We start from the raw sequence: 12,500 nt of genomic DNA on the forward strand, positions 1-12,500 counted from the left end.
ATCTCCCTGCTGGCATTCATCACACTGCCACTGAGTGTAATACACGAAAGATGGAGGTATGTCCCTCTTTGGCTATTGTATTTTAAAGATGGAGGCCCAACATGGCGGCCGTCATTCGAGCGAGTCACCCGTATGTATTCTGAATTATTCTGAATGTGAGATTCTACGCTTACGAGAATACTTTGATTAGTTGGTGGAAGTAATTACACATGAATGAGCACATATTTGTGAAAGACCATTTTTTTTGTTGCTAAAATTCAACTGAAAACATTAGTCAATGGAGCTTTAAGTAATTAAAGTGTAATCTTTAGGTTTCCGACTGAACTAAAGTAATGTCTGATGGGTGTGTGACGTACCGATGGGATCTTTGATGAGGACGGGATCCGTCTCCACGCTGGGTTTACCAGGTCCGGCCAGATTCTCCGCCAGAACACGGAAGCTGTACTTCATCTTGGTGGTGAGTCCCTTCACCCTGGAAACGCACAGGAAAAAAACTTTCAACACATTTCATTCACATAAAATAGGGCTGTCAAAATGAACATGATAGTGAACTCGTTAACGCTAATTCCTTTTAATGCCTCTCGACAAGAACGTTGCTTCCAAGTTGATGAGAGCATTAAAAGCTTATATAAAGACTGGGGATCTTACATATTATGATATTCTTTAATGTTAGATGTGACATGATTGTCTTTAGATGTGAGATGGTGTCACACTTTAGTCTTTGCAAAATATTCTAGTCTTAACTTTCAGAGTGTGGCCCTTTCTTCAAACCTTAACTTCTTCCACATTTTTCCACGTAAAAACTTCATTCAAACATCTAAATATTCAGCTCGATTACGAATGACCAGCTATTACTTTACTCATTCAAAACATTCATAATTTCCCAAAAATTCTACGTTTTCTGCGACGTTTTCCAATTCAAACAAACCGATAAATGTGACACAAATTTATACATCTTCAACTGCTATCTTCTTATTCATGGGTTCACTGAGAAACTGCACTCAAACTTTCACTTTTCACAGTCTGCTACAGGATGGTTGGCATAATTTGGGTTTAGTAAAATGTTGTTTTTTTTAAGATAATTTTTTGGGGTTTTCCCTTTAATCTACAGTGACAGTGGATAGACAGGGAAGGGGAGAGAAAGAGAGGGGATGACACGCAGAAAAGAGCCGCAGGTCGGATTCAAACCTGGGCCGCTGCAAAGGACACATACATCGCCTACGCTTTTATTGGGTGAGCTAGAGGTCGCCCCATAAGTGTTTACCCTATTAAAATGTTTTAATCGGTTGACAGCCCTAAAGTAAGTATCTTCCAAGTCTATCTTATACGTTTATCTTCCATGGAAAACTTTTTTTTTCATTGATTTTGTACCTAATCGTGGTGTCTTTAATGGGCAGTTTGTGGTTTTGTACCTAAATGTTGTATCTTTGATGGGCAGTTTGTGATTTTGTACCTGAATGTTGTATCTTTGATGGGCACTTTGTAGTTTTGTACCTAAATGTTGTGTTTTTGATGGGCAGTTTGTGGTTTTGTACCTGAATGTTGTATCTTTGATGGGCAGTTTATTGCATCTGATCCACTTGTCAGCTTCCCGGTCGAACTTCTCAATCCAGTACCCGGTGATGGGACTGCCGCCGTCCTCGTCCGGCTCGAACCACGTCAGAGTTACGGCGTCCTTGGCGATGTCGGAGGGCGTGACTCTGGTCGGAGCGCCGGGAGGATCTGGCACAGACAGAAGAGTCATCTATTATGGGATATTTATGTTTCATACCCGTACATACAGTCTTCAACCCCTACTAAAAACAGTAACACCTAGAGAGTTCATTCAACATATCTCAAAAACTAAAACATGTTCAGAGTTAAACTAACTTCTAGAGTGTTGAGAAATATTTGTACATTAAGTATTTGAAGGAACCGTAGTTGATAGAAAGTGAGACCGTGGTGGAAACCAACGTACCAAAGGAATACTTGGCGATGATGGGCACGTGTTCTGCGGGCTCGCCGATGCCGTACTGGTTCTCAGCGCTGATCCTGAACACGTACTCCTTCAGAGCGACGAGCTTGCAAGCTTTGAACGTGGTGTGTTTGACGGTGGCCGACAGCTTCACCCACTCCTCTTTGTCCAGCAGCCGGCTCTCCACGATGTAGTTGGTGATGGGCGAGCCGCCGTCGTCCCTCGGAGGGTTCCACGCCATGAAGCACGACTCGTTGGTGATCTCAGAGATGTCGAAAGCGGCCGGAGGGCCGGGTTTATCTGAAGAGGACAGGATGCAACGTGAAAAATCACTCATTTCATATTCGTTCAGGCTGGTTACGTGTCAGGAAAAAAACACTTTGACTCTCATTTCTAAAGAGGCAGGATGTAAAATATGCTGAAAACATTGAATTAGATTTTTATAACCCTGGGCCACACGGAGTCTGTGGACGCAGAATTTCCAGCAGATTTTAAACTAATTTAAAAAAGAATTAAAATAACACAGCTCCACTTCTAGCTAGCTGAAAAACTGTCTGCTAAATTCTGCAAATGTTCATACTGGAGCAGCGCTGAAGTCTGCAGATTCTGTTTGGGTCTTGTGGGCTTTGGGCTTCCCTTGACTGCTTAAACCAAAAGCCCAAAGCCCTGTCAGATGAATCATGTACCCCTTCATCAACCCACATTGTATGTTCCAAATGTATAACACAATTCATCATATAGCCTAAAAGTGGATTTTGTTAATTGTCTCACCTGTCAATATTTAGGTCGGTTTGGTCAGAAATCACATTACTACAAACCTTTTAGGCTCCTACTACTTGAAGTGGAGCTGAATGTTTCGACCAATTTCTCCATGAACGTTACTTTGAGCCATTAATTTAAGCTAACTATTTAAACTTTTAGCTATTTCAACGGTTAGCTAACTATTTCTACTATTAACTATTTCCACATTTAGCTATTTCTACGGTTAGCTAACTATTTCAACTTTTAGCTTTTTCCACGGTTAGCTAACTATTTCAACTTTTAGCTTTTTCCACAGTTAGCTAACTATTTAAACTTTTAGCTTTTTTACGGTTAGCTAAATATTTAAACTTTTAGCAAATTATTTCTACTTTTAGCCAACTATTTCTACTTTTAGCTATTTCTACAGTTAGCTAACTATTTCAACTTCTAGCTATTTCTACTTTTAGCTAACTATTTCAACTTTTAGCTTTTTCTATGGTTAGCTAACTATTTCTACTTTTAGCTATTTCTACAGTTAGCTAACTATTTCAACTTCTAGCTATTTCTACTTTTAGCTAACTATTTCAACTTTTAGCTTTTTCTATGGTTAGCTAACTATTTCTACTTTTAGCTAATTCTACGGTTAGCTAACTATTTCTACTTTTATTATTTCTACTTTTAGCTATTGAAGTGACAACAAAACAAATAAAATCTAAAAAACAACTGTGCTGCTCTGGTAAGTGAAGAAGTTCATTGTGTTGGGTACTGGTTTGGATGTTGTGGCTAAGTGTAACAGCTAACTACAGTTTGGGCTACAGTTTAGCTTTTATAGATTAGATAATGAACACGACTGTACCGAGAATGTTGACGTCGATAGTGGCGGTGGCGCGTCCACAGGCGTTAACCGCCTCGATGATGTAGGTGGCCGTGTCGCCTCTGGTCGTCTTGTCGATGGACAGCTTGGAGTGTCCCGGCTGAGTGTCGATGGTGACGCGGTCGTCGGCCCGTAGCACATGGTCAGCCTTGGTCCACTTTACGCGGGGGTCGGGCTTCCCTTTGACGTCGGCTGGAAGCTCGATCTTTGTGCCAGCCCGGGCCGTCAGACCGGCCAGCAGCTTCACATCCAGCTGGATCTCTGGAGCCTCTGTGGAGGGTTTAGAGACAAGAGTCAGAGGGAAACAAACAGGATCCCTGGAGCCTCTGTGGAGGGTTTAAAGCATAGACTGTATAAAATTAATGGACAACGCATCCGGTTCGGCAAAGTGCTGCAAATGCGGAAGTGCCTTAAACCTGCATTATATCTGAATTGCAGCAGGGGGAGACTCCTTAAACCTGCATTATATCTGAATTCCTGCAGGGGGAGACTCCTTAAACCTGTATTATATCTGAATTCCTGCAGGGGGAGACTCCTTAAACCTGCATTATATCTGAATTCCTGCAGGGGGAGACTCCTTAAACCTGCATTATATCTGAATTCCAGCAGGGGGAGACTCCTTAAACCTGCATTATATCTGAATTCCTGCAGGGGGAGACTCCTTAAACCTGCATTATATCTGAATTCCTGCAGGGGGAGACTCCTTAAACCTGTATTATATCTGAATTGCAGCAGGGGGAGACTCCTTAAACCTGCATTATATCTGAATTCCTGCAGGGGGAGACTCCTTAAACCTGTATTATATCTGAATTCCCGCAGGGGAGACTCCTTAAACCTGTATTATATCTGAATTCCTGCAGGGGGAGACTCCTTAAACCTGTATTATATCTGAATTCCTGCAGGGGGAGACTCCTTAAACCTGCATTATATCTGAATTCCAGCAGCGGGAGACTCCTTAAACCTGCATTATATCTGAATTCCTGCAGGGGGAGACTCCTTAAACCTGCATTATATCTGAATTCCAGCAGGGGGCGACACATGCGGTTGCAAAAGAAGGTCGGTTTCTGTAGAAGTCTATGAGAAAGTGACCCACTTCTCACTTGATGTATCGTTGATTTTAAAATTGGCGATAAAGTAGGGGGTGTTTTAGGGCGTGGCTATGATGTGATTGCCAGTGAAACGTAACGTAGAGTGTAAGTAGCTCCACCCTCACTCCTCCCTCTCATCTAAAATCATCACATCCTCAACCAGGATGGCTGCGCCTGTAACGGCAAACTCAACGACGTATAGCAGATCTCCACAAACCAATGGGTGACGTCACACACGCTCTGACCATTAATATACAGTGTATGGTTTAGAGACAAGAGTCAGAGGGAAACAAACAGGATCTCTGGAGCCTCTGTGGGGAGTTTAGAGACAAGTGTTACAGGGAACATACAGGATATTTGGGGATGTTTACCTCTGGCGTCAACGGCCTGGATCTCATCGGTGGCTCTGCACGGTCGGCTGGCTCCAAGCTTGTTGAAAGCTCTGATTCTGTAGGCGTACCACTGGCCCTCGACCAGGCCCTTCACCTGGAACCTGTCGGCACAAAACATGGAGTTTTATACGAGACCCAAAATATACAACAGGACACAAGTCACAAATGTTCAAAGGACAGTTTGACGGACGGTTTAATCTTACTTCAGCTCAGGGATGGGGTCTCCGCAGGGCTCCCACTTGTCGGTGCCGCGCTGACACTTATCCACCACGTAGCCTTTGATCGGGGCACCGCCGTCGTACTTCGGGGGCTCCCAGAACAGGAAGATGGTCTTGCCGCTCTTATCACGCCACTTCAGGTTCTCGGGAGGATCAGGTACAGCTAGGGAAAAAAAAAACGAATCAGAAGTGTTTCCAAATGTCTCCGGTTTAGGGGCTCGGACACGCCAGAGCAGGGGGAATGAGAGGTGGAAACGCCATAGCAGGGGGAATGAGATGGGGAAACACCAGAGCAGGGGGAATGAGAGGGGGGAACACCAGAGAAGGGGGAATGAGAGGGGGAAAACACCAGAGCAGGGGGAATGAGAGGGGGAAAACACCAGAGCAGGGGGAATGAGAGGGGGAAACGCCAGAGCAGGGGGAATGAGAGGGGGAGACGCCAGAGCAGAAGATATTTCTTCTTAAACCAAAACGTAGCCGTGTAAAGTTAACTTGGCTGAATAAATACTCACTGGCGGGAGAGGAGACGTTGACGGGCTCATCGATGTATGCCGGCTCTCCGGGTCCGCACTTGTTGCAGGCAGTGACGCTGAACAGATACTCCTTTCCTTCAAGCACGTCTGTGACAGTGTGCTCCAGGTCCAGGACGCCGGTAGCCACCTGGACAAAAACATCAACATGGTGATGAATAAAGCTGGGGTTGGCAGTTTGACATTGTGTGCAGTCACGCTGGAGTTCACTTTGAACTCTTTCCGTACTCACACTTGGCCCAGTTAAACTGTGGCGGAGAATGTTTGACCCCAAAGTCCGGTTCGTTTGAGTAGTGTGATTGCTCCGTGCCGTGCCCAGGCACTGTACGCCTATCGATGCCGGGGCATGCTTATTTGTGCCTGGGCCTGCTTGAAAGAGGTTGGTCAGGGCACGGTTCGGTTGGACTCGGGCACGGTATGCATCTGTGTGATCGCTAAACGCGCCCGGGTCTGGTTCTTACCTTACCGATTAACAGGAATTGTAGGCGGCGAGTCTTGCGATGTAATGTAGTAAGCGTGCTCTGGCCCTGATTGTTCTATTGCAGTGTGAGTGTAGGCCAGCGGGGGGACAGTAGTGCTTGGGCACAGTTCAAGGCAACTGGATCAAGTGTGAGTATGCCCTAAAGGTTGTAAAAGACTCGGCCACACAGTGAACACTGTACTGTACCTTGGCCCAGGTCTTGCGGGACACTTCTCTCTTCTCGATCTGGAAGTGTGTGACTGGACTTCCTCCGTCGTGCTCTGGCGCCTCCCACATCAGGTGGACGTGGTGTCGGGTCACCTCGGCCACCTTAAAGTCTTTGGGAGCACTGGGGCATGCTGGGGAAAAATAAAAGAAACAACACATTAAAAACATCTTTGCACAAGCAAAAACGAAAAGTAGAGCATGACCGAAAAAACCTGCAAATGTTTGTTTGGTTGACAAAAGTCTTTTTCAAATTATTATGAAATGCTTTTCTAAAACCCAGAGAACTTCTTGTTACCGATGACGTTGACTTCGATGTCTCCAGAGATGGACGACACGTCGTTCTCCAGCTGCAGAGTGTAGGTGCCTTTGTCCGGGCGCACGCTCGGCGCCACTGTCAGCTCTGTGTACGTGGGCTTGGTCACCATGGAGACGCGCTCATCGGCGGTGCTCAGCGCCTTTTCTCCGAAGCTCCACTTGGCGACGGGTGTCGGGTACCCGGTGATCGGGACTCTGATGATGAGAGGCTGCGGGACGATTACTTCCAGACCGTTCCTGAAGCCGCTCAGGTCAAAGGTCGGACCCACTGACAAGAGAGAGACAGATGTTTAGTTTGAGTCACTGACAGGAGAGTACAGATGTATATAGGTATGTATATAGGTACAGATATTAACAGGTTAAAGGTCCCATGACATGGTGCTCTTTGGATGCTTTTATATAGACCTTAGTGGTCCCCTAATACTGTATCTGAAGTCTCTTTTATATAGACCTAAGTGGTCCCCTAATACTGTATCTGAAGTCTCTTTTATATAGGCCTTAGTGGTCCCCTAATACTGTATCTGAAGTCTCTTTTATATAGACCTTAGTGGTCCCCTAATACTGTATCTGAAGTCTCTTTTATATAGACCTTAGTGGTCCCCTAATACTGTATCTGAAGTCTCTTTCCCGAAATTCAGCCTTGGTGCAGAATTACAGCCACTAGAGCCAGTCCCACAATGAGCTTTCCTTAGGATGTGCCATTTCTGTGTCTGTAGCTATTGAGGAGGAGAGAGGGGGGGCAAGGTGGAGGGTGGGGGTGTGGTCTTGACCAACTGCCACTTTGCTCGTTTGAAAGCCATGATGTCTCTCTCTCTCTCATGGGTGGGCCAAATTCTCTGGGTGGACAAAGCAGAGAAAGGGGAGGTAACCTTGCTCCTTATGACCTCATAAGGAGAAGATCCTGATTGGCCCATCTGAGCTTTCATTTTCTCAAAGACAGAGCAGGATACCCAGGGCTCGGTTTACACCTATCACCATTTCTAGCCACTGGGGGACCATAGGCAGGCTGGGGGAACTCATATTAATGTTAAAATCTTTTGAAATTGTCATGCCATGGGACCTTTAACACAAATTCCTTTTAACCCCGGAGAGTTTGCAACAGAGACAGCTGGACAGTAATAATAAACATTTACATAAAGCAAGCGTATTTGTCTGCGTCTATGTTGATGTTAAAAGCATTAAAAACTTGAACAATCTCCCTTTAAAAACAGACAAAAATGTGAAATTAATTTGCGATTAATCGGGACTTAACTTTGGACAATCGTGTGATTAATCATGATTTTATATTTTAATCGCTTGACAGCCCTAAAGTAGTTAAATTTAAGAGTCTTGTTGTCGTTTCGACTGTTGATTCTACGGTTCGTCTCGTACCGTGAGGGTCGTCTGCGAGCAGAGGGCCGAGTTGCTCCGTTGGATCGGAGACGCCGGCGGCGTTCTCGGCACAGACTCTGTAGAGGTACTTCTGACCGGGCTTCAGACCGGACACCTGGAGACAATAACAAAGGATTAAAGATCAAAAAGATGATGATGCAAAATACAACTTCATGAAATATAAAAGAAAAACTCTGTCGAAGAGACGAAACTGCGATAGAAAATGTATTTTCTCTGTGTAAATGTTGGTAACACTGTACTTGAAGGTATCGACATAATCGTGACATGACACTGTCATGAACGTGTCATAAACGTTATAAACAAGTCATTAACGTTTATGACTTCTGTCATTAAGTGTCATTCTGTTTTTGTCATGACAAGTTGACATTGTTTTGGGTTGTCTTGATTATGACAACTTGACATTAATCAAAGTGACATTACCAGAAGTTGTCTTGGTCATGACAAGTTGACATTAAATTTGTTTGGGATGTCTTTGTAATGACAACTTGACATAATGTCATCCTGTTTAATGTCGAGATGTCTTACTAAGGACACTCCAAAGAACTTTAATGTCAACTTGACATGACCAAGACAACTTCTGGTAATGTCACTTTGATTAATGTCAACTTGTCATAATCAAGACAATCCAAAACAATGTCAAATTGTCAATAACAAAAACCGAATGACACTTAATGACAGAAGTCATAAACGTTTATGACTTGTTTATAACTTTTATGACACATTCATGACAGTGTCATGTCATAGTGATGACAGTGTCATGTGACGATTATGTGTAGCTGTATCTCTGTGTAGATGTTTGCCTAGTCCCGGCAGTGAGTTCGTACCCGGTAGGAAAGATCGGGACACAGCCTGGCGTTGCAGCGGAGCCACTTGTCGGTGCCGTCGTCACATTTCTGGATGATGTAGCCGGTGATCATGCTGCCGCCGTTGCTGGCGGGCGTCTCCCAGGTCAGCGTCACCGCCGTGTTGATCTGGTCGCTGAAGTTCAGGTTCAGAGGCGGGCTCGGCCGCTCTACAGACGCAACACACAAGGGACAAAGAAATGAGATTGTCTCAGGGCTTTTGTTCCTTTTGCAGACACAGGGCCCTATTTTGACGATCTAAGGCAGGTAGCCCCCAAGGTACACATGAGGAGCCCTCAGGCCTGTTCTAAAAATTTAAATTGAATATTGATATTATCTGCTTCCCACCTTGTTAAGTCATTGTTGATAATTATTGTGAGAAATCATTAACATGATCAGTGTCTTCACATAGATGAGTATCATTAATCATTAATAATCATATATAACTATTAATAATCATATATAACTATTAATAATCATATATAACTAACATTAATCATTAATAATCATATAACTAAAGGCAAACTGAGCACATTTGTTATTTCAGAAGAGTGTATCAAACTGGTAGCCCTTCATATGACTCAATACCCAGGAAGTAGCTCTCAGTTTCAACAAGGTTGGTGACCCCTGATCTAAGGTCACGGTGTGAAGCGCCTGGTGCAGGTGTGTTTAGGGCGTGTCCAAATCCACTTCTGCTAGTTTGACGGCTGATAAAAGGGTCCGTGTGCCGGGTGCCTGGTTCTAAAGGGTTGTTCTTAGTGTCTTCATTAATCAGAGGTGTGTTTTGGGCGTAACATGTAATCAACCAATCAGAGATCATCTCCCATTCATCAACCAATCAGAGATCAGCTCCCATTCCCTTTAAAAGCCAGGCGCGTTTGGACCTTGGAGCATTGCTGTTATGGAGGATTTGCACCCTAATATTTTTATTTGTAATCTTCTGCATGTGTGTGTGTGTGTGTGTGTGTGTGTGCTGCTGTGTGTCCCTGTGTGTGTGTGTGCTGCTGTGTGTCCCTGTGTGTGTGTGTGCTGCTGTGTGTCCCTGTGTGTGTAACAAGCATAGTGTGCACACGCTGTGCACGAGCCTAGGAGCATTTTATTAATGCTCTGTTAAAATAACAATGAAATGCTGCGTTATTGACTTTAGACCAGGTTTTTGTTGGTCAATGGTGCAAACACTTCCCGCTGCCTCAAGATAACAATACTCCCAGAATGCACCTGAACACACCTCCCTGTAAGACCAGCATGCCCAAAATGCACCTGAACACACCTCCCTGTAAGACCAGCACGCCCAGAATGCACCTGAACACACCTCCCTGTAAGACCAGCACGCCCAGAATGCACCTGAACACACCGCCCTGTAAGACCAGCACGCCCAGAATGCACCTGAACACACCTCCCTGTAAGACCAGCACGCCCAGAATGCACCTGAACACACCGCCCTGTAAGACCATGCATTTGCAAGATAGGGCCCAATATATACATTTATATTTGTCCTAACTTAGTGTTTTTTATCCGTGTATGTAATAAATGTCCACTCACCGATGGGATCCATGATCTTGACGGGCTTGGTGGCGGCGCTGGGCCGTCCGATGCCGGCCTTGTTCTCGGCTCGGACTCTGAAGATGTACTCCTTGTTCTCCACCACGTCACTCAGCGTGGCCGTGCGGTCCCTGGCGCCGCAGACCATGGCCGCCTCCCATTTCACCGCCGTTCTGTCGCGCAGCTCGATCACGTAGGCGGTGATCTCCGAGCCCCCGTCGTGCTTCGGAGGCTCCCAGCTCACGGTGGCGCCGAACCGGTTCACCACGCCGACCGCCACATTCTCCGGAGCGTCGGGAACGTCTGGCGGCAGAAAACAAACACAGGAATGTTAGTGAGTGAGCTTCTTAACCGGAGTCCTCGGGCTTTCTCGCCTCGCAGATTTCTCCGGCAGCAACTACCGATCATTTTCTGGATGAACGGATTAGGATCAGCTGGACTTGTAGGCCGTTAAATTGTTGGGTAGTTTCATTTAGAATAAAACAGCAAATTTTATAAACTACATGTGTTTTGTGTGTAGAAATCTTAAAGGTCCTATGACATGCTGCATTTTGGGTGCTTTTATATAGGCCTTAGTGGTCCCCTAATACTGTATCTGAAGTCTCTTTTATATAGACCTTAGTGGTCCCCTAATACTGTATCTGAAGTCTCTTTTATATAGGCCTTAGTGGTCCCCTAATACTGTATCTGAAGTCTCTTTTATATAGGCCTTAGTGGTCCCCTAATACTGTATCTGAAGTCTCTTTTATATAGACCTTAGTGGTCCCCTAATACTGTATCTGAAGTCTCTTTTTATTTAGGCCTTAGTGGTCCCCTAATACTGTATCTGAAGTCTTTTTTATATAGGCCTTAGTGGTCCCCTAATACTGTATCTGAAGTCTCTTTTATATAGCCTTAGTGGTCCCCTAATACTGTATCTGAAGTCTCTTTTATATAGACCTTAGTGGTCCCCTAATACTGTATCTGAAGTCTCTTTATATAGACCTTAGTGGTCCCCTAATACTGTATCTGAAGTCTCTTTATATAGACCTTAGTGGTCCCCTAATACTGTATCTGAAGTCTCTTTTATATAGACCTTAGTGGTCCCCTAATACTGTATCTGAAGTCTCTTTTATATAGACCTTAGTGGTCCCCTAATACTGTATCTGAAGTCTCTTTTATATAGACCTTAGTGGTCACCTAATACTGTATCTGAAGTCTCTTTTAAATAGACCTTAGTGGTCCCCCTAATACTGTATCTGAAGTCTCTTTTATATGGACCTTAGTGGTCCCCTAATACTGTATCTGAAGTCTCTTTTATATAGACCTTAGTGGTCCCCTAATACTGTATCTGAAGTCTCTTTATATAGACCTTAGTGGTCCCCTAATACTGTATCTGAGGTCTCTTTATATAGACCTTAGTGGTCCCCTAATACTGTATCTGAAGTCTCTTTATATAGACCTTAGTGGTCCCCTAATACTGTATCTGAAGTCTCTTTTATATAGACCTTAGTGGTCCCCTAATACTGTATCTGAAGTCTCTTTATATAGACCTTAGTGGTCCCCTAATACTGTATCTGAAGTCTCTTTATATAGACCTTAGTGGTCCCCTAATACTGTATCTGAAGTCTCTTTATATAGACCCTTAGTGGTCCCCTAATACTGTATCTGAAGTCTCTTTTTATATAGACCTTAGTGGTCCCCTAATACTGTATCTGAAGTCTCTTTTATATAGACCTTAGTGGTCCCCTAATACTGTATCTGAAGTCTCTTTATATAGACCTTAGTGGTCCCCTAATACTGTATCTGAAGTCTCTTTATATAGACCTTAGTGGTCCCCTAATACTGTATCTGAAGTCTCTTTTATATAGACCTTAGTGGTCCCCTAATACTGTATCTGAAGTCTCTTTCCTGAAATTCAGCCTTGGTGCAGAATTACAGCCAC

At 44.3% G+C, this 12,500-nt stretch overlaps 1 protein-coding gene across 1 annotated transcript in view; it reads right to left on the reverse strand.

Annotated features, from left to right (window-relative positions):
• The window catches only part of LOC120569501 (titin-like), a 276,128-nt gene that overhangs the window by 122,697 nt on the left and 140,931 nt on the right, over positions 1-12,500 (reverse strand). The window contains 12 exon segments of the mRNA XM_039817355.1: positions 357-472; positions 1,536-1,722; positions 1,958-2,254; positions 3,552-3,839; positions 5,029-5,150; positions 5,253-5,430; positions 5,780-5,927; positions 6,465-6,616; positions 6,781-7,068; positions 8,172-8,286; positions 9,017-9,204; positions 10,577-10,879. Of these exon segments, the coding sequence (XP_039673289.1) occupies positions 357-472; positions 1,536-1,722; positions 1,958-2,254; positions 3,552-3,839; positions 5,029-5,150; positions 5,253-5,430; positions 5,780-5,927; positions 6,465-6,616; positions 6,781-7,068; positions 8,172-8,286; positions 9,017-9,204; positions 10,577-10,879 (2,382 nt within the window).

Source organism: Perca fluviatilis, chromosome 12, assembly GCF_010015445.1.
Source record: "Perca fluviatilis chromosome 12, GENO_Pfluv_1.0, whole genome shotgun sequence".
NCBI lineage: Eukaryota > Metazoa > Chordata > Actinopteri > Perciformes > Percidae > Perca > Perca fluviatilis.